At 34.8% G+C, this 22,315-nt stretch overlaps 1 protein-coding gene across 6 annotated transcripts in view; it reads left to right on the top strand.

The window, feature by feature from the left end:
• The window catches only part of PTPN3 (protein tyrosine phosphatase non-receptor type 3), a 123,040-nt gene extending 101,134 nt beyond the window's left edge, over positions 1-21,906 (top strand). For all 6 annotated transcript variants that reach the window (XM_014264315.3, XM_074546544.1, XM_014264316.3 and 3 more), the window contains 7 exons: positions 1,739-1,829; positions 2,076-2,137; positions 2,986-3,132; positions 5,255-5,383; positions 11,360-11,505; positions 12,125-12,260; positions 16,144-21,906. In XM_014264315.3, the coding sequence (XP_014119790.2) occupies positions 1,739-1,829; positions 2,076-2,137; positions 2,986-3,132; positions 5,255-5,383; positions 11,360-11,505; positions 12,125-12,260; positions 16,144-16,221 (789 nt within the window). In that variant the 3' untranslated portion in view covers positions 16,222-21,906. The remainder of the gene's footprint in view (positions 1-1,738; positions 1,830-2,075; positions 2,138-2,985; positions 3,133-5,254; positions 5,384-11,359; positions 11,506-12,124; positions 12,261-16,143) is intronic.
• The last annotated feature ends 409 nt before the right edge of the window (positions 21,907-22,315 follow it).

Below are 22,315 nucleotides of genomic sequence, written 5' to 3'. Positions count from 1 at the left end.
GCAATTACAATGAATGTGCTGCTACTGCTATTGAAGCTGTAGCTCAAAAATATGAACTGACTTTCAATATCTTCTTAATTGTCAAATTTCTTGACTAAATTTGTACACAAATTTCCTGTAGTGAACTTCATAGGATATTTGATCCTTTATGATACTCTGATAAATGATATTATGATATTCATAGGATATTTGAGCCTATATTTTATCTTTTTTATGGCAATATTATAAAAGAATTTTACAGAAAAAATACGAAAGCTTTTTGAAATCTAATAAACTAGGGTACGGCTTAGTGGTCTTCTTGCTTTGAGTTCATTGTTTAGTGATCTTCAGAAGCAGAGGCAATGGCAGTGTCCACTCATCAGCTTTGGTGACTCAAACTCTTTTTTCACTTTAGTAAAATAGTAAATAATTAGCCAGTAGACTGTGAATAATCAAGTTTTTCCAGAATGTCTTCCTCCATTTAGTCAGAATTTAAGAAGTCTGTCAATAGCAAGTGACTGTTTGCCAGGCAACAGTGAAGCTCAAGAATGGTTACTTGACTTTAAATTATTCTTCTCTGTCTTCCTAAAAAAGGCAGAAATTGCATCCAGGCTCTAGTAAAGTGGAACTTAGCTTACAACAGATAGAAGCTTTTCTATTTAATATATTATCAAGTTCTCTCCTCACATGGCTTGTTTATGTTGTATAAGTTGAAAAGTTCAGTGATCTGTGAATACAGAATTTTAAGGTCCAGCAAATCTCAGTAGAATAAATATTTTTGTGTATTGCTCTTTTTCTCTCAATCAGAAGTAGGGGATTTTAGCCTCCTATTTGTTTCATTCCATTTTATATATGGAACAACATTCAAAATCTTCATTAAATATATGAGTTCATATATAATGAACTCTGTGGTAAGTGTTCAGTGGCACATCCAGATTTAATAACTCAGTCGTAAGGTGCTTTCATGTATATTTAATACACAAAAGCTATAGTTGTTATATATACAGTTCTTGTGGGTTTGTTTGGTTTTGTTGTTGTTGTTTTCCCTCTGTACCTTTTTTTGTCTTGTTTGATGTACATAGAAGCAAATATCATTAGGATTTGAGAAGATCTCCAAGATCATAGAATCCAGCCATTAACCGCACACCAACTTCAAAATTTTGGTTATACAGACATTATATGTACCCCATTACTGTGTCCATTTACCCCAGATCAAGTCTGCAACATAGTCCTTGGCCCAAAAGCAAAGAAGTCGCATGTTAAGAGATTGATACATTAAAGTTGTAGTTTTTTAGTTACTTGCAGGATTGAAATGGATAGGTTTATTCCACAGAACAAAACTTTTCTGAAATTTTTGTATTATAGTTGATTCCAGAGAGTAAGTCTGTGGCTATTTTTTTGTTCTGATGCCATTCACTGCTCCCTTGTTGCACCCTCAATCACTGTTGTCCTTCTGGCCTGCAGTTTTAAAAGCAAAAGGCAAACTTGCAGAGCAATGGTTTATATCAATGATGCTCACATGCTGGTTTTGCTTTTTTCCTAGAAATTTTTCTAGCTATCTTGATGGGCTAGCAACAACAGAAATTCTTGTCATGTTAAATACAAAAACCTCCCAAGTGAATTTTGCAGAAGGATAGGAAAAACATTAAAGAAAATATGTAGTTTTTTCAGTCTATGTATTTTTGTGTGAATGTAATTAGTGTGTGTATAGCATAATCACATCCCCCAAAATCTTGTAATTTTTCATTCTACTTTGCAGCAACTTTACAGAAAGAAACCAGGATTGGCTGTTACATGTGCAAAGGTACCTCAGAATATGGACAAGAATAGATACAAAGATGTTCTACCTTGTGAGTCTAAAGTACAGTTTCTGCCTATTTTGCTTTTTAAAACTGCTGTATTGAACTTGCTAATTAAAGATTTAATTATATAATTGAAGTCATGTAATTGGTCATTTTATTTTCTAAAAGGTAGTTTACTCTGTTTGTATTCTGCTGTTTGTGTTTCTGCAAGTCCTCAGGTTTTTTTAAACTTAATAGAGGGGAAGTATGTCTCTTAATTGCTAATTTTATTCCCTCTTTCTTGTGTGTGTGCAGATGATGCCACAAGGATAATATTGCAAGGAGATGAAGATTACATTAATGCAAATTATGTGAATGTAAGTCATACAGAGACCTGCATTTACTCACTTTCTGTATTACTAAGCAGAAAAAAAAAGGTTTTTTTAGGGAATAAGGATATTTTATTTTAATTTGGGGGATTTGTAAATGTGAAAGATGTAAAATTTCATAACCTAAAAACTAGTGTCTGTTGTGAAACAGGTGACCATCCTAATACACAGTGAGTGCTGCCATGTAGTGATACACTGTGATATGTGCAGAGTTTTTAACCAGTAAAAATTCTTTTATTTTTCCATATACTTCAAATGCTGGGATTGTCTCCATAAAACTAAGCCTTTTTTTTCCCTCTAAATCTGCTTATGACCATAGCTAACTATGAATGATCCAGAAGATAAACTAGAGCCTTGATTTTCCTAATCAATCAAGTGTAGGCTGGGAGTCAGGGAAAAAAAGGAGGAAAATGTGTATATATTTCTGTCAGATACATAAGCTAAGCACCTAAATCACAGAGTCAATTATTAACATCCTTTGTTTAGTATCGGGCAGTAATCAGCTTTTGCTGTACCTTTGGTACAGCAACATCATTCCTCACTATATGTTAAAGAAAATTTAGAAAGCTTTGCAGTTTCAAGTTTTCAAGTACATTTTCACTATTAATCTTCTGCTCATAGTTCAGCATGAAGGACTACAGAATCTATGATTTACATCTGTTGTAAATTATTGATTTAAAAGTTTTTTACATATCAAATTGTAATCTTGATTGTCTTATTACTTAGCTTTTTTGCCTTCTTCCCTCAAAACTTTCTTGAATGAAATGCAAAAGTTAAAAAAGTACCTGAGTAGTGAGAGTGAACTTTACATAGAGGTTTCTTTTTTCTCTTTGTAGATGGAAATTCCTTCTGCTGGCATTGTGAACCGGTACATTGCTACTCAGGGGCCTCTTCCACACACATGTGCACACTTCTGGCAAGTTGTCTGGGATCACAAATTATCACTGATCATCATGCTAACAACACTCACTGAACGAGGGCGGGTAAGTGCCCAGCTCCTCTGTATGCTGAAAAATGTACTGTAACTTTGAACTTTTTTCATTTGTTATGGTTTGTTAAATAACCCTAAAAGAGGCCAACTTATTCAGTTGAATTATTCTTCTGAGGGTCAGGCTTTCTGAGTTACTTAGGGCAGATAGTCCTCATTTTGCTTTTTGTTATGCTGCTTTGCAAACAAACCAGATGTCTGATAGACAGGAATCACTGCATTTACTCAGTTGTGCTGATCAGACTGGTACTACATGCTGTTATTTTTCTCCCTGAGCATTGGCCTCCATGTGGCAGTTTCTCTTCAAAAGATTGAGAGAATGTCTGGAAGGATTGAGTGGGTTGAGCAAATCTTCTAGTCTAGCTGTAAAAAGGAGTCTGCCATTGTGGTATTTACTAGTGGTTAGAATTTAGCTTGCTTATTTTTTTTTACATCTCAGGATCCTTCCTAGAATTGCTCTGATAATTATTTAAATTATGTTTAGATTAATTCTGTCTCTCCTTGAATTTTGGAATAGCACAGTGAAATTCTGGTGTGTTTTGATTTAATTTGTCCTTTGCAGTTTTAAAGATTAAGTTTTTAGATTAAATGGGAAGGTATTGGTTTTAAAGTTTTAGAAGCTGAAATCTCAACAGCTGGATTTTTTAAGAGGTAGAGAAGGTGGTGACTCTCATATGCCTTCACTGTAGCCTTTAGCTGTATTTTGTGTGTGATCTGTCCTACATTATCAAGTTTATCTGGCATCCCAGTCAAAACTCAGTGTTCTTAGGAAGCAAGGGAGTGAGTATTTTAGGTCTTAAACAGCATAAAGATTGAGATGTAAGGAAATAGAGTTAAGCAGCAATCAGGTTTTAACCACAGTCACATTATGTAGCTGCTCATGGAAGCAGACATTATTGAACATCACCTGACATAGAAATACTCCCTGCATCTTTTGACTGTATTGGTATATTAATTTCTTTGTATTGAGGGGGAACACAGATTATTAATAGTCTGGAGTTAACATTGTTAGTTGGAAACTTCATTTCAATTGTTGATAGCTTCTAATCATCCTGCTGGCACCTTTGCACACCAGACATATTTATGAGTTTTGTTTGCTTTCAGAAATAATTAGGATTTGCTCAGTTTGTGGGAGAATTTTCAGGCACAGAAAAAGACGTATATTCTTGTCAAGAATATCCCCATTGGCAAATGCCAAACATTTTCCTAGTCTCTGGAGGTTTTACATTCCAGACTGTCTCTTTCCAATGGTGTTAAGATTTGTATGATAGGATTTTTTTTTTCTTCGCAGTAATGCTCTTTTTTTTTTTTTTCCAAAATGAATACATTATTTTGGCTTAAATTTGAAGAGGAAAGTAGTTAAGATAAATTACTACAGTGAAACTTTCAGGCATAATGGTTATAATTTGAATTTCAAGCCTCTGAAAATTGAGCTCTATTAAAGGTAAAATTAAGAAATTTTAGCTTTCCAAAAATTCCAGCTCGTGCTACTCTATCAATTTAAAAGTTACAGACAAAAACAACTTTGAACTTTGTGCAAGTTGCAGTGTCACATCAAAGTTTTAATAATTTCCACAGGTGGAGATTCCACATTCTCATAGGGCTTCTTGTTTCTGTGCTTGTCCTTGTTTGTGGAATTTTTTTGCCAACATCTAGTCAGAATTTCCCTTATAGCTTCTTTACAGTTGCCTCTTCTCCTTTTGTTGTTCACTTTCAAGAAAAGTGTGGCTATGCCTGTCCTGTAACCTGTTATTAGATGGCTAAAGTTAGGTTGACATTTAATCCCTGCACTTCTTAAGACAGAGTAAATCTATCTTTATTTTCCCACATTATGCCTTGAGAAGTCATTCTTGCAATTACAGATAAGCAGCAGACGAAGCATCATGCATCCAATTTACCTGAATATTTATTATAAATCACTAAAACAGAAGTTTATGGAGAACTTAGCCTATTTTGTCCTGTTATTTTTCAATCTGGATGGAAAAAAATCTAAGCAGCAAACTAAAACAGATTTAGTACCACTCCTTGAATTCCCTGAAGCACAACACAATAAAGAAGGCTGGAAATGGAAGGGCTTATATACAACAGTCTTGATGTGTGCCTGATTTCCTTTACAGACCAAATGTCATCAGTATTGGCCTGATCCACCAGATGTAATGGAATACGGCTGCTTCCGTGTCAGGTGCCACTCTGAGGACTGCACGATTGCTTATGTTGTCAGAGAAATGGTCATTACAAACATTGAGGTAAATGCTCCTTGCCTTTAATCAATCCCCAACAAGCTGAATGAATAAAATTATAGATAGGTAGATAAATGTTAGAATCCTAAATGCTAAGAATACCCATATGCTAAGATGAAGACTATTTGGCAATGTATATGTGTTTATCTCTGTGTGTGGATATGATGTGTGTCTATAAACACACACAGACACGTACATTTTTAAAAATAGAATATGTATACATTACATAGATCAACATGGTATGATGGTATGATTATTTCTTTAGAGCTTCTTCAAAAACATACTTTTTGAAATTCTATAATACATTGTGCTGTAATGCATTATGCTATTATAATACAGGTACTGCAATAAGCATCAAAAGGAAGTTTAGTGCTTTTCTTTCAACAGTTTTGCAATCACTGACTCTTCATAAGTACTTTGATTTATAAAGAGAGGTTTTTTCCTAAGTAACTGCCCTTTCAAGGATGAAGTATGGATCACTTGGTTAATAGCATATGCAGCTAGAATAGCTAATAAAGAAGTGAAGCATAATAAAGTTGTTTTGAGAGAAGATGCAGAATCTCACCAGTTCCTTTTCATTGTCTTTAGTGAGATTTAAAAACAGAAAAAATTCCATGTGTATCTCAATTGAAATGTGTTCAATTTATGAAAAATACTTATATTTCATAACTCCTAATACTTTCATGCTAATGTCTAGAAATTTAGAAAGCAAAGAGAATGCAAAACACAGTATATTGTCTTGTGTTGTGAAATCCGTGTTCAGGTCACATCTAGACTTCCCACAACCTGAATTGTACGGGTTGAAGTTTGGTTTTTGTTTCTAATTTGACCTTTATTTCTATACATTTTCCTTCTTCATCTCTTTTGCAAAATTCTATGGCCACAGGTATTTTCTAAAAAGATGAAGGGTTTATGCTATCCTAAGGTGTGTAAGAAATTGCTGCATACTCACCAAAGGCGAATTTGCAGTCAGTCTTTTAAACTTCTGTGTAGTTAAGTAGCTTTTACTGTTAGCAGAATTGCTAGTAGTAAGTAGGAAGCAAGGAGAAGACAATATCTGTTTTAAAATATAATATTTAATCCATGTTCTTACAGCAAGATGACCAATCCTTTAGTCTCATACATTTATGACTTGATATTCTCTCACTTGACAGTGCATCCAAATTTGTTTCAATGTGATTAAATTTTCCTTTGCAGTCATGAACATGTGAGATGTGAGATGTCAGTCCTTAAAGGTTTTTCAGTTAAGACAGTTTACTTTACTTCTATTTCTAGATATGAGAAACCTCCCAGTATGGGAGCAGCATGATATTTGTTTCTGTATTTTGGCCAATTACTCTGTAAGCGATAAACCTGAATGTCAGCACAGAAGAAATTAACCTCATAAAAGTCGTATGAAACTATATGTTCACAAAATTTTAGTCCTTTTCACTCAAATTATTTATTTATAATATTTCTAAATCTCATTAAGTGAAGAAAGGTTTAATTTCCAGCCTTTTCTTTTCAAGATCAAAATTGAAAGCTATACTGTAACACTAAGTTTGGGGGTTTTTGCGGGTTGGTTGAAACTTTTTATTTTTTAAAAACAGCTTCAGAGCACTTTGGGGACCAGAATAAGCAGACCAAAGGAAAGAAATCATGTAGTGAGAGTGCAGAGTTCATCACACAGTGCACTATTTTGTAAATTGAGATATGTATTTCTTCATGATCTTTGACAAAATAGCATAAGAGGCCTGAAACAAATTTTCATTGTTTCCTTTGAGATAAATGCCTTGCAATGTATGGTTGGCCATTAAATCTCGCTGGTTTTGAAACATAAAGAACCAAATAACAAAAGTAACTGAGAAATGTGGTGGCAAGTGTATACAGCAGCACAATAATGTGTGAACAGTTGTCCAAGAAATGACAAATGCCATTTGCCAGAGTATCTACTCTTTAGAAACTCAGCTTTAACCCTTGTCATTCAGACTCATCTTTCAAGGTGTGTTTGTGAAGCTCAGTGGCAAAGAGCTCACCTTTTCCTGCTTAGACCATTTCAGGGTTAAGGTAATTTTACATTGTGATTTTTTTTTGTCTCATTATTGAAGATTATGTTATAACTTCTGTGAAAAAGGACATTAACTGAAACATTGAAATGCAAAATCAATTGCTTGTTTCTAACATAAGTAAGAACTAAGGTTAACATTTCAAGTTTAAATTTCCTACTTTCTATATGATTACTGTAATTCTAAGTTCTCTGTGTTGATTTTCTGAAGAGCACACAAATCTTTTATTAATCAGGGAGAGTCTATCATTTAAGGAGAATGAAACAAGGAAGTTTGCCTTTTGATGTAATTATAATAAGCAAGGCTGCAAACTGCAGAAGGATGAAGATTGGATATTCTTGTGACTGAAGGTCTTGACAGTACAGCTGTATTGCAAGTGCATTTGAAGCACTACCTGTGACAGATGTATTCTTTGTCAGGAATTTCAGCCCCAATGACAGGCTCACTGGAAAAGACCATGTGCTTCTGAGCAAAATCTAGGATGTTAGCTTAACCACAATGAAGCTGCTTCTGCAGTTAGATATCTTGAATATGCCCAGGAGGCACAAGTACATAATTTTGTTGGAGTTATTTTGCTGAACAGCTTCGCTGTAGTGACAGCCAAGAAGCATAATAACAAAGAGCTGGTGATGTCTTACACCTCTGTAGCTCCTTACTAAGTAAAAGTGGATCAATGCCATGAAGAAGCTAAATGTTGGCCAAAGGGCTGACAGTAAACTGGGCAAATTACTGAAGTGTCACTGGAGTCTGTTGTTTGGGCTAGTTTTTTTTTTTAATCCGTAATTTTTAAACTGATTTGGAGAAATACCAAATACATTAATTCCATTGAAATTAGTCCACATGAATGCAAAAAAAATTTAAATAATTTTGGAATAGCAAGGTGTACAAGGTCAAGTTAAGCAAAAATAGCAACCAAGCCATAAGCAGCTGTTGCTGTTCTCACTTTCTCTAAGACTCATAAAACAGGACTAATAATGCCAGATTTTTATGAAGAAAAATTATACATTTATCAGTCTTTAGGATGATTGTCATTGAAAACCTCAGTGCTAAAAGAAAATATTGTGGAAAAGATTTAAACTGAGTTGTAGAGAATACTGGTCTGATTAATAACTTGAATATGAGAAGTTTCCTCCTATTTTCCATTATCAGGTTGTACAAAGGAGCAAGATCTGAGAGGAATAGTGTTTAAAAATAAATATTGCTACCAGAACATGTACTGTAGGCCTAGCTATGGAACCAGTAACTACAATTCTAGCATTTTTTTTCATGCAGAAGTGCTAGATTTGAGTAGTTGTGATGGTCTTTTAATGTAAGTTATTTCCATGTGGGGTGTTGATTGGCTGACATTTTCTGTATTTAAAAACTGACTTTCACTAGACTTGAAAATAATATGTTTTAAAAAAAGCCCAAAACCCTGCTAAAAATAACTTTAAAAATCTGGACTTCAGCAGAGTACTGCTTTGACATTTTCTGCGAGAGAGATAAAAACTCATGCATAGAAAAACTAATTCTAACATACACGAATATATTTACTATTTACATTGCTAATAAAACATAAAGTGTTTTAAAATACTTGTGCATTTTGGAAAGTAAATGGAAAGCAGAATAGTCAAGTTTCAGCATTTTGAATCATCTCAGAAGAGCTCAACAGAAGAATCAAAACTGATCATGTTAAAGCACAAATAGTTGGAAGGCTGCACTGAAGCTTGAGGCATACCTGGAATAATTAAAAACCACCTGTATTGGTCTCTAAGGATGATTAGGGCACATAACCAAAATTGAAGATGCTTACACCAAAAGCAACAGCTGTGAGGACTAAGTGCATGTTCTAGGTGTATTCTTAGTCTGAGTAAGTCTTATGTAATGAACTTTTTGTACCTAATGTCTGTAAACTATTTGACTAAATGCAGCTCACTCTGTTTGAGCCTGAAGTACTGATAAGCCAAAATTCAGTCAGCTCCTTTCTTTGTTCTAAGCTTGTAAAATGACTTTTTTTCTACTGATCACTGTAAGTGTTTCTCAGGTGTGCCACTGGCACTTATCCATGTTGTGTAGCTTTAAGTTCTTGAAGCACATGGAAAGCAACTGGATATTTAGTCTTGGATAATTTTCAAATTAATCAAGTCTTTGTTTCACCAGGATGCTGTAATTCTAACATCTCTGATTTAAGAGAATCGGCTCAAACTCTTACATGTAATTGCTGCTTTATCTCATTTGCCTTTTGAAGAGGTTCTGATTAAGCAAGTACAGATTTTCCAGGGAGAACTTTTTAATGACATTTTCTAGACATATTTTTGTATTTTTTTTTAATCTGTAGCATTTCAGAAAAATGTGAATGGCAATCATTTGATCAAGGTCAACTTTTCCTACTCAGTAGAGCTGGATAGCAAAAGGCCATGCATGCTTTTTCATGCAGAGATCCTGGTCATTGTGCATCTTTTGATGACCTGGATGGTAGATCCTGATGTAATTTGTATTACAGTGAGCTTGGTCATTAATGTTAGATTGCGTTGTCTGTGTGGGCCTTATGCTGTACCTTTTAATTGTTGATTGCTCAGGCTTTGCTTTTAAGAATCAAAGTATGAGCTGTGTAATTTTTCTTCTTGTCCCTGTGGGCAATTGTAAATTTCTGCAATTGCTTTGACTGGAATAAATGTATTCCCTAAGACTCTACTTAGTACATAGGGAGTACTTATTCCATCTTTTGTGTCCTACTCGCCTGTTCTCCAACAGTGGAACATCCTCAAGTGGGAGAGGAAAACAAGCAGTCGAAGACATTTAAAACAGGTCCTATATTTCAGCAGTTGTGAGCACAAGAGAAAAGGGGGAAAACCTTTTAAAGTCACCAGCATCACAGAAACCTTCCTGTGTGGACCACTAGGGAAAGGCCAGCTTTTATAGACTAATCCTGTCATAAAGAAGAGTTTTATTTCAGAAGGGTGCCAAATGTTAAGTCCGATAATGGACATAAAATAAAAGCAGGTAACAGCTTAACTATTGCAAAATGTGTGGCAGGAATAAAGGAGCATGAAGACTTGTCTCGGTTTGTTAAGATTGACATCCTCACTGCATGATGTTTCAGAGCTCACAAGCATCTTAGGTCTTTTTCTTCCCATCCTAACCATTAGTTACATCTGTAACATATCAGTTCAGCTCAATCTGAATGCATAGATGATTGAGTGATTTCATAATCAAAATTAGCAAAAAGCTGAGCTGAAAGAACTTCTGTAAAACCTCAGGGTTTTTAAATATAATTCAAAAATTCAAAAAAAGAACTCTCTGTACAACAGAATCTTTTAACTAATTATATTGCTTCCATACAGAAAAGTATTCTCCTGTGGATCATACAGATGTCATTGATATATGTACAATAAGCATGTGTATGTGAATGATCTATATGTACATATACTGTTTTCTAATGAAAACCAGATTTAGCAGGTTTTGCAGGCAACTTTATTATACCTGAATCTGTAAGAGTGCACAGACATACTTACAATATATTGTATAGCCCTAAATCTCTGTTATATTGGTATTGTTCTCAGTAGCTCTGCTGTTCTCAGTTTCTTCCAGCCAGTTCTAAACTATTGTGCAGTACTGTTATGCTTATATCTTGTAGAATTTTACCTCAGGTGAATCAATTATGTCAAAATATAATAGGTCAACAGTCAATAAATCAAAAAAATTAAAATTTTCAGATCACAAAAGTTAAACTTCATACCTCATTTATTTAGAAAATGTTGTGCCTTATGAATTCTTTCTGAGAATTACATGTCCATACTTCACACTGAATTTTAAAATCACAAACGTTTTCTACACTATCTACCTCTTATTGCATCAGCAGGAAAAAACTGCTGTGAAAAATATGACTTGTATCTAGTAAACATTAATACAGGAGTCATAACAGTGGCCATTTTTAAAAAACTTCTTTGTATTTTAGACAGAACAACAGCACACAGTCACCCATCTCCAGTACGTAGCTTGGCCTGATCATGGTGTTCCTGATGACTCCATGGACTTCTTGGAGTTTGTGAACTGTATGAGGCCAAAGAGAGCAAAGAATGAGCCAGTTCTTGTTCACTGCAGGTATTTGTGTTTTAAAACTCTCATTTATAGATCCTTGAATGAGATGAAAATATTAAACTGTGCAATACAAGCATTTACTGCTGATGATGGAAACACTGATGCTATATCGAAAGGATGAGTTTACTTTTTCTTTCCTTTCTCCTGCAACCTTTTGGTGAAATGGCTTAGTCACAAAATTATCACAGATCTGATAATCTGCAATTTAGTTTGTTTTCTGATTTTTATCCTCTACAATGTTGTAATCTCATTTTGAATGGTACTGCTAAAATTCTTTTCCTGCTATTCAAGTGTGTGTGTGTGTCATAAAAGCAGTCAATTAGATCTTACCTTTTTAAAGACAAAAATATCAAACCTGTACAGTTTGAGCAGTTTAGTTGTTTAAAAATATATCTACTTTAGGTGAAGTTTTAGTTTTATTGATATTTAAAAATATTTTCTTTTTAGTAATTACCAGAAAATATTACTGAAGTTGCTATAAAAATAAACTTTGCCCTCTCTCTGGATTTTATTAGGATCTTCCTATAATTTCCAAGGCTGTCTTACTATTAAGACTGTTATATGAATTTGGTGTTTTGCAAAAACCTAATTTTATAGACTGTTCTCCTGTTGTATTTCACAGTGCAGGAATCGGTCGCACTGGTGTGTTGGTCACTATGGAAACAGCCATGTGCTTAATTGAAAGGAACCAGCCTGTTTATCCACTGGATATTGTACGGAAAATGCGGGACCAGAGAGCTATGATGGTGCAAACATCAGTAAGTGATGGAGAGGAAGCATCATTTTCTGTGTATATACTGCACTTGTCAAGTTATAAAACAGGTCCAAAATTTTTATAAAGGATCTAGTAGTATGAATCTTCAGTTGCCATTATATATCAAACTCTATATCAAACATTATATATCAAATAAATTTAGCATAGCGGCAAAGGCTGCTTTTGTAATGAGGCATCTATTTTTGTATTTTTAAAATATCTCTTATCTTGCCATGAAAAGATAATTGGTTTTGATACATTTTAAGTAGTTAGAATGCCCGAAGTCAGACTTGTACTGATCATCTGTTCCAGGTCCTTTGTCTAAATTCTCCGCAAGAAGATAGAGTAAATTTTTGCTTTTTATTCTAGTATAGAACACCAATGGAAGTTATTAAGTTGAAGGTAAAATTAAAGTGTTTCTGGCCTGGTTTGAAAAGTAGGAAGTAGCTTTTCAAAAGGCCACTTTAGAGTAGAAATTCTGTAAGAACATACAGACTTCCTTTGTTTAAATTTTACCATTACCCAGTTGGAAAAAAACTAAAGGCAAGTTGTGTTGCACTAGTAACAGAAACATGAATGTAGATGGCAATTTTAAGATGAAAGTGAGACAACTTGAGTTTGTGAGAGCCATTTTTTTGTCAGCTTTCGAAATGAACATATTGACATTAGAGACAGATGAAGGATGAGAGATTGTTCTTTCTTTAGGAGAGGCTGGATGACAAGAATTCTGAGTGTGGGTTATCTTGGAGAGCTAAATGCCCTATGAGAAATGAAAGTAAGGGGGTTTAGACATGGAGAGCCAACAATTAAATTGGGCATTTCTGTTTCATAAATAAAATGGCTGAAATGCATTGAAATCAAATCCATTTGATCACAAAAATAGTTAACTTAAAAAGACATATTCTATTCATTAACAGGTTAATGACTGCAGAATTAGCATTATGATTAGATGTGAGGGAAATCTTGGATCATCAAAGGGCATAAAAGTGTCAGGATCTGCAGCTGCCTGTGTAGCATTAGTGCTCAGTGAGCAGAGCTTGTCCATGCATGCTGCTGGGACTAATGTTCATTGCAGCAGGAAAGGACCCTCTGGAAGAGGGTTGGGACTGTGTGGTTGGAAGGGAGTTGTTTGAAGGCTGCCCTGCCTGTTCCTTGCTGAAGTGAAAGCTGAGCTGGTGATAAAGATGGTCACGAGATGAAGAATACTAACTTCAAGTTTAAGGAAGCTGAGTGTTAACTTCTGGAGTTGCACCTGTCTATACCCCTCAGGTTCTAAAATTGCCTAAACAAGTTCAAGCTTCAACATTCTATAAGTGGTCCCCTTCTTGAGAATCAGATGTAAAAACCTGAAGTAAACTTCAGCTTGCCAAAGGACTGAATTCCTTGTGTTACAACAGAAATCATCCAGCATTGTCCTTTCACTCCACACTTTGACATAACTGAAGAATACAGGAAATAGTAAAAAATAGAGCTACAGTCAGGCTCCTGGTGTGGAAAACGAATACCTAAAACAGGATTCTTTACCTTGCTTGCTGGGTTACACAGTTTGCTGTCAGCACAATCAGGAGAGGGATGATCTGTAGCAGCAATACTGTGAAACTAAATTTGCTTGTTATTTCTGAAGAAGGCAGATACTGTTGTGAAAAGCCAGTGAGCAAAATTGGCATTCTGTGCTGTAAATGAGACACAGAAGCAAGCCCTCAACTGTGAGAAAACAGAATACTAGAGAGCTGCATGCTAATATTTTGATCTGTCCTGGGTGCTCTATCCCGTTCCCATGCCTGTGTTCCAGCCAGCCTCACTGCTCATATTTGAGATCCCGCTTAGGGTGTCTGGGAGAAGTTGTTAGAGATTCTTCAGTTGTAATAAAGGGATTGTTCAGTTTTAATAGCCTTGCCTAGAGCATGTTCAGCTGCCCTGTGGGGACTCTGTGTGTGCTCCAATTCTAAGGTGATATGATTTGCCAGATACATATTGTGACAGGGCATACTCAAAAAGAATGAACTGATCCGAGCTATTACCTGGTCAGTTTAGTGTCTGTTGTTAATCTTGTAGAAGCTGTAGGTTCTCAAAGACCCAAGTAACTTTGTTACTGTGAGCAGCAAAAAAAGCAAATCCATAATTCAACCAAAATGATGAATCTATAACAAAGTTGGTGTAACTCTATGGCCTTTCATTAAAAAAAAGAGAAAGATGAACCAATAAAGAGAAATTAGGTATGTAAGCAATGCAGAATACATTAGGATGTACATAATAGAAGTAGCTACCAGCTGAGTGAGCAGTAAGAATACATGCAACAGATAAGAGCAAGGAAAACAAGTAGTCAGAGATTGAGTCAGAGGAAGCAATGGTGAAGTGCTCATTCTTTTATTTGTTCAGTAACTTGATCACCCAAGTTAACAGAAGTATTGAACAGAGAGCTAAATACCACACCTGGCTTGTTCAGGCAGTAGAAATATGGAAATGACAATAACAGTGAAGAGACAAGGTAATTAGGAAATAAGAACAAAGTGTTATTGAAGGTGGGAGTAATTGACTGAAAGGTTGAAGAAAAGGCAGGAAAATCAAGATGCAGAAAACTCATTTCCACCTTCCTGTTTTCCTTTCAGTTTTTCTGTACTTAAAAGAAAATGTGTTGTGTTCTGTTATGGACAAGAATAACATTCCTAACTGTTGGTATATAGAGGCAACCTTCACAGTCCTAAGGTCCTTCACAGTCCAAATGTCATCTTTTAGCCCTGCCCTTTGGGAGATGGTGGGAGAATGTTTCCAGATGCTTCAGAAGAGTTGATGGGAGCTGACAATACAAGAGCAGCTGGGAGAAGATTTCAAAGATGGAAAAAAGGGATATGAAAAATAGAAAGCTTTGCTTCTCTGAATATATGTCATGAAACTTTGGAGAAAAGGGTTCATTTGGGGGTTTTGACAATAGTAGTTTCACAGAAGTGTGGATGCTTTGATCTTTGCAAGTTCTTTTAAATTTCAATCATCTCATGTTCTTAGGATTGTGTTAGTCAAAAAAGTTTATTCAGGCTACCTGGATTTTTAGTTCTGTGCTAGTCCTATTGATAATGTCTCCTTGTATCACTTTTTAGGAAGAAGCTTACAGGCTAATTGTTTTTAACAAATAGTTACGTTACAAGGTCGTGGAAGAGCTAGTCTTTGTAATAGTATAATGCAGGAAAGAAACTCTAATTTGTGAAGACTTTGAGATCTAATTGAGATAAAAATGTTGAGTCAGAGAAGAATTAATGTGGCTACGCATCTTCAAAAATATTAATTTGAAAGGTTTTGATCCCCTTCTGTTACAAAAGGAGATATGTGGTCTGATCAAAAACTGAAAATAAAGTGACTCCTTCTGCAGTACTGTAGGTTGTTTGGGGGAAAAAAATAAGGGTTTCAGTTAGGTAGTCACACATATAGATACTGTATGTCAAGTTTAAATGTGCCCAGTAATGTGTAACTGCACATTGGCAAGCTCAGAATACTCATAATAATCAGATAACTACCAAACCCCTCCCAAAATAGATGGGATATATAAAGAAGGTAAATATCAAGTTAAATTTAGTCAAAAGTCATGCATAGTTTTTACAAATAATTCCTTTTCCCTTAAAATTAAGCACGTATTATTTTAGTTTGGGGAACTATATTTTCCTTGGTGTGTGATTTTTTAATGCTTGTCCTTCAAGGAAGAGTAAATGTCAGCTTTGTTTACTGTGAGCACAGACAGAGGAGTAGGATTTTCTCCTCCCATCCTTGTAGCTCCTCTCCTGTCATTGCTCAGGAAAAAAGGAAGCTGTGGATCTGTTAGTCCTATTCAATAATACTGTCTAATCAGCAGTTTAACTGAACATCTATAATGGTTTTGTGTTTTCTTTCCTCCACAGAGTCAATACAAATTTGTTTGTGAAGCTATTCTTCGTGTTTACAAAGAAGGATTGGTTCGACCACTGGATTCCAGTTAGCACAGCAGTGAAGGATGATTTTTTTTTTTTTTGCCTAAAAAACCCGCTCTTTAAGTAAAGCAAGGGCTTGTTTCTGAAAGCAGCTAGAATGGACTAGAAGCCCATGAAAAGACAGATGAGCACATATGAACTGTGGCACTTTAAATTTCTCAAGAAGATTGCTAAATCATGTACAGTATAACAAAGTCACATAGATAAATATATGACAGCAATTGTGTGTAATATGCTTTATTCACATAGACAACCATAAACAATCATGGAAACCTTAACACATATCTTCTACTGCCTTAAACACCCTTTACTTTGGAAGTTACAAAGTTCCTTGTGTTTCCTTTGAAATAGCAAAAGGAAAACTCCTATTATTGAAATGGTTCATCTTAAGAAGGTATTTAATATATTTGTATCATATGAAAGCTCATGAAGGTGAATATTTGTAACTTTCTTATAAATATCCATGGAACTGTAACCTTGACTAAAAGCCTGACAAAGAGCTTTAAAGGTTAATGCATAACTACTGTACACTGAGCTGGAGAAATTTAGTATTCAGTTACCGTAAATCTATTAGTGAGTATGCCAGCTGTTATAATATGCTGCTTAGAAATCACATCTGCTGTATGTGATGTGAAAATAATGCTGCAGTTAGGCATTTATGCAGGTGGTACAGTCTACATCTTCTGTTGATCAATTTTAGTTGCAACTCGCCCTTTTGACAGTGACCTACTTCATACAGTTTTAGTTATTCCACCCCTTTTCCTCTGTTTCTGCTGTCCATCTCCTTTATAGTTTTCACTGCTGTTTCTATATGTGTACTGAAAACATTTTAACTTAAAATGAGGTTTAATTCTCTGTCATGTTTGTTTCCATGTGTATTTATGAGTTCTCAGATGTAAATGTGGATTAATGTTGCACACAAGTACTAGACTTTTGACTTACTGTATATGCAAAGTAGTCTAATCCAATACTGGAAGAAAAATTACTACTGAACCCATCAAATACGTTGCTGCTATTTCAAGGTGTGAAGCTTACAAGGGCACAGGTGTTGCTAGTGTTCAGATGGTGAGAAAATATTGACTTGCTGTCCTCCAGCAAAGCGCTCTTATCCACGGGAAACACGACTCCCTTTTGCAAGAGTTCTCCAGATTTACTGTGTTTCTTGCTTATACAGAAATGCAGTTAAATTCACCTGAAGATTTACATGGGAAAAAAAAAAGAATTTGTACATTGATAAATAATTCACCCTAAGGTACACTGGTCTCTGTTTCATTTCAGATGGGAGAATTGGACTTTCTGAACAGTATAACCACATTTGTATAATGTTAAATTATTTTGTGTGTGCTTTTTGATTAACCTGAGATAGATATTAATTTTTTAATAGTGTTTAAAAAATATTCTAAGGGACTGTTTAAAACTCTGTTATTTAAAAAATTAGTCCTAAATAGGGTAAAATTTTTATGGGGCATATTAGTCAGATGTTTATATGTATAAAAGAGAAAATTAGATATTTTTTTTTTTCAGAGAGATATATATGCACACACATATTCAGATGTATTTTAGAATTATGGTTTGTATTATGGATATTATCATTTATAGCTGGAGTTTCATTATAGAAACTGTCACAGCTGTACAATATGGATCTCTCATGTTACTGGAAGACTATGTTTTTTTCCCTCAGGAGGTAACTAGAGAGTGCATGTAGGATGAGCTAAATTCCTGACTTGTCTTTTGTAGGCTTGATGCTTTCTCCAAGATTACAATTTTAACTATAGCTGAAGAGGATGTCTGGTTACTGTTTATTGATCAAAAGAGTTTTTATTGAGATGTGCAGAGTAGTTGGCAACATGGAAACATTCTTGGTTTTGTTAGCTTGAATGGTGAATAGGTTTGTGTTCATCTTTACATAGTGCATTCCAAATTTCACTTCGACTGGAGTTTTCTGTAATATTTTGTATCATTGTCATCTTGCTTGATTGGGCATAGATTAAAAACCAAAAGACTGGTTCACTCTTATCTTGCTAAATTGCATCAAGTAGCTCAATCAGTCTGTAGCTCCAAATGTAAAATGGTAGTGGACATGCACATATTGCTTGGGAAGCTTTGTTACGTGTGTGCCTGTCTGTTAAAACATCTCTTTTTTTGTTTTTTTTAAGTTTTCCTCTGCCCAGGTCTCAGAGTCATCCCTTGCAGTTGGCATGACTTGCATTTAATAGTTTGTCAAGAAGTGAAAAAAGGCAAGAAAATAAATTGTAAGAAAATATTTAGAGCATCTTTGTGACATCCGTGTCTTTCATGGAAGTACTCATGGTTTCTTTGTGTTCAAGGTTATTCCTATATTCCAATTGCTATTTATGTTTCTTCATGTTTAATATGTACTTACCAAAGCACTGTAAATGTATTTCTTGTATAATTCCAGTCTCAAGATACATGGTATAGGCTTGACTTGGATTAGTATGTGTGCATTTAAAGGATGACTGTCATGTTATGACAACAAATGCTGCTCTTGTTTTGGTAAACTTGGATGGGTTTGGTAATATCATTGGGGAGCTCTTGGATTTTAATAACTTGTTTGAAATTGCTGGCCACAGAGAGAATGCTCAAAGCTATATAAATAGTAATCTCTGTAAGTTTTTTGTTTGTCTTTTTTTTAAATACCTAGGAGGAAATATTAACTACTCAAGTGTCTTGTATATTGTGTCCATCTTTATTTCAGTCTTGCTGGGTTTTGCACATGTACCTGTAGGATCCATATGGGAGAATTGAAGGGGTTTTGTCTTCTCTCTGTAGTGTGTGATGACTTTGCACTGAATGAAGTATGCCTTAGATCTGATCTTGCAATGAAAGCATAATTATGAAAACATCTTACTGCTGACTTTTGTTTTCACAAAAATTAGGAAATCATGAAGATATAGATTTAAATGGTCAGTTTTGGGGGGATTTTGGTGGGAGTTAAAACTTGTGAGCACAAAGTTTTTAATTGTCAAGCAGTTGGCAAGTGGTAGAAGATGATGTGAAGAAAAGATTCTGTATAACCTTCATAAACATTTTACCCTTGATTTTCCCTGTGCTGGCATGGTCATGAAAATAAGTATTCAAAATGTCTGGTGTGGTGGATGAAGAGGGAGCAATAAACCCTTGACGTTTTCATCACTGTGAAATACACTAACATTTATTTCTACAGAATTAAACAAATTTTAACTTAGTGGCTTTATATTTGATGTGGAAGTAACTAAACTGCCTATTCAGCACGTCTTCAGAAATCTCACAGAGGAACACTTCTGAGATAAAGGTGAAAGGGACAGGTCTTGCTATTTGTTAAAAATAAGAAAAACAGTGCCCTAAACCATGAATGCCTTTTGTGTAACCAGATGTATGAAATACAAGTCACTAAAATACAACCAAACCTTGAAATAGTGATGGTGATTTACAAAAAAAAAAAAATTGTAATCTAGGGGTTTGCTTTTAATTACCCTGTCTTTTAGGTGTTGATACTAAATTGTATGCAGTCAAAATGTATCCACAAATTCAGCAATAAGTCTTCATATGCACTCCGTTTTTTAACTGTTGGTTTTCCTTTTCTGGTGCCTCATATTTCCTACTCTGCAATACTTGGTTAAATACATATCTATTTTAGAAGAACTCTAGTTCTGAACTATATAATGAACTTTGCATTGGCTTTATAGTATGATACTTTTTTACAAAAAAGCTCTTCCCTATAGACAGTATTCTTATGTCAGACTAAAAGCATAAATGTTCAAAATAGATGCATGTAGTTCATATTAAGACAATTATATTTTAAACATAGTTATTTCACTGATAATGGCTTTATTTTTCTATCCTGGAATGCAGCATTTAAGTGCAAGTTTATTTGATTCTTTCACCCTTTCCAGAAAACATGTGCTGGGAAATGTTTATATTTTGATTAGTAACCTGCAACCAGTCTACTTGGTTAAAAGCATTTATTAATTGAAGCTATACAGAAGGTAAAGTTTTCATTAAATATTTTGTTCAAAGGCCATGTGGATGATTAATTCATTATATAAAACAATGTTTTGATTATATGGGTTTCTTGCATTTAAGTTCTGACACTGATAGTGCTCAGCCATCTCAAATGGCTGTCTGTTTTAACTAGTTTACATTAACAGTTTAAATATACCAGTCTAATGCAATATGATTTTTTAGAGTACTTAGCACTGTATAAGCTTCAAACAGTAGCATCTGCAATCACTGAAGCCTGTCATTCTAAAGAAAAAGGAAGTTTCTCTGAATTAAAAGAAGTACCACATAATATCAATGGATTTGACCATTTTTCAGCTCAGACTACTGTGCTACATTGCTACTCAATGCTACTGTGACAGTAGCATTCTTACCACTCATATAAAGAGCAAATGTTGAGGATTAGTAATATGGGAAGAAACAAATTGTATAGACTGTAAGAGACCAGGAAATGTTGTTGTCCTTTTTTTTTTCTTTTTTCTTTTTTTTTAAAGACAAATTCATCTCAAGAGGGGACATTTGCTTCCAGACTACTTGACTAAGAGTTGTCTTAGTTTGTGCTTTGTTTTGGGTTTAGATGCAGGCTAACCTTTAATTAAAGCTGTATTTAAAATATTAAAGTGTTTATTTTAATAGACATTAGTGAAACACTTCAGTTTACTGTTAACTGTTTAACTTGTGTTTACTTGACTTACATGATTTTGTTTCTTGAAATGTCGTTGTTTTGCCTTATAAAATTACTTTGAGGTTTCCTACAAGTGTGAAACTGGCTTTGTCTCAGGCAGGCAAAGTGATGTTACTGTTGCTTAAGAAAGGATGTTTTTCTTTCACCTGCTGAAGGGGCAGAGTGGTGTTCAGACCAGTCTCAGACTGATCTCTTTTCTAAACAGTGCTGTTAGCAGTGGTAGAAATCATAAAGATATATGGAAAAGCATGTAAGAAATGTTTTCCTTGGGGCAGATAAGACCTGGATTTAACTTAAATATAAAAAGAAAAATAATCAAACATTGTGAACATGAAAATGTTTTTAACAGATAAAGTAAGGTGGAAAAGATATTATTTTTTTACTCTTTTTCCTTTAAAATACTTTTGTGAGTGATAGAGAGCGCCATACTGTTGACCGTGAGATTTAATTTTTGTCAAATCCACATAGAAAATAATTTTAAGTGGAACATTTTCCTCATCTACTTTGTTTGTGCTCTTAAGTAACATTAAAAAAAACTCTTAAATTTTTTCCTCTTAGAAACTATATTGTCTGTTTTGATTTGATATCTTTTCCTGAGACATAAATGAAACCTGCATTTGGCTGGGTTGCCCTGCTGTTGAGGTTGCCTGCAATCCTGTTGAGGTGACCCTGCATGCATAAGAGGAAGATGATGCTTTGTTAGGGTTATTGAACCCCTCACCTAACATCAGTTACCAACTTAAGCCAGAGTGGCATCATATTTGTATCAGGCTTTTGCAGTATAAACATTTTGTAAGTAGTCCTTGGAGCTTGCTCTCCCAAGCATCAGGAAGTGGTCATGCACCGAGCTAGAATTTAGGCTTTAAAATAAAAAAGAAAAAAAAGTTAACATCTAAATCTTCAAGTAAGGAATGACTATTTACCAAATTCTGTACAAAATATACCTTTTAAAAGGAAAAAAAAAATAGTTTTTCTTACAAGATGCAAAGGTTAGCTGCTGGAAGTACCTTCCTAGCTGTGGGGACAGCTGACCTAGTCATAAAGCAAATTGGCTCTCAGGTAGTGTGCAGTATGGCCATTAAAGCACAGAAAGTGCACCATCAGCCCAAATGCCTCATTATTTGTCAACTTTCTTGTACATGGTTGGTTGCAATCCTGATTGCAAGGAAGTAAGGAAAAAGGGCTGCCTTCCTCTGGGAAAGAGAAATAGTGAATGACAGTAAATCCACAACCTGGATTGATCTTTTTGGGGTTGTATTTGTATTATCTAGCCTCAGCAGTCTAGTTCAAAGTGAGATTATGTATCTGTATGGGTTTGCAAGGATATCATAGCACTTCATTCCAAAAAACCAAAAAGCTCAGCCCAGAAGTGTTAATTGCAGTGGGCTTCATTTGCTTCAGATAAGCAACAGGTGAGTG

This window comes from Zonotrichia albicollis, chromosome 1, assembly GCF_047830755.1.
Source record: "Zonotrichia albicollis isolate bZonAlb1 chromosome 1, bZonAlb1.hap1, whole genome shotgun sequence".
Classification (NCBI taxonomy): domain Eukaryota; kingdom Metazoa; phylum Chordata; class Aves; order Passeriformes; family Passerellidae; genus Zonotrichia; species Zonotrichia albicollis.
The sequence above is the reverse complement of the archived record's forward strand: the minus strand, read 5'-3'. Positions and strand labels throughout refer to the sequence as shown.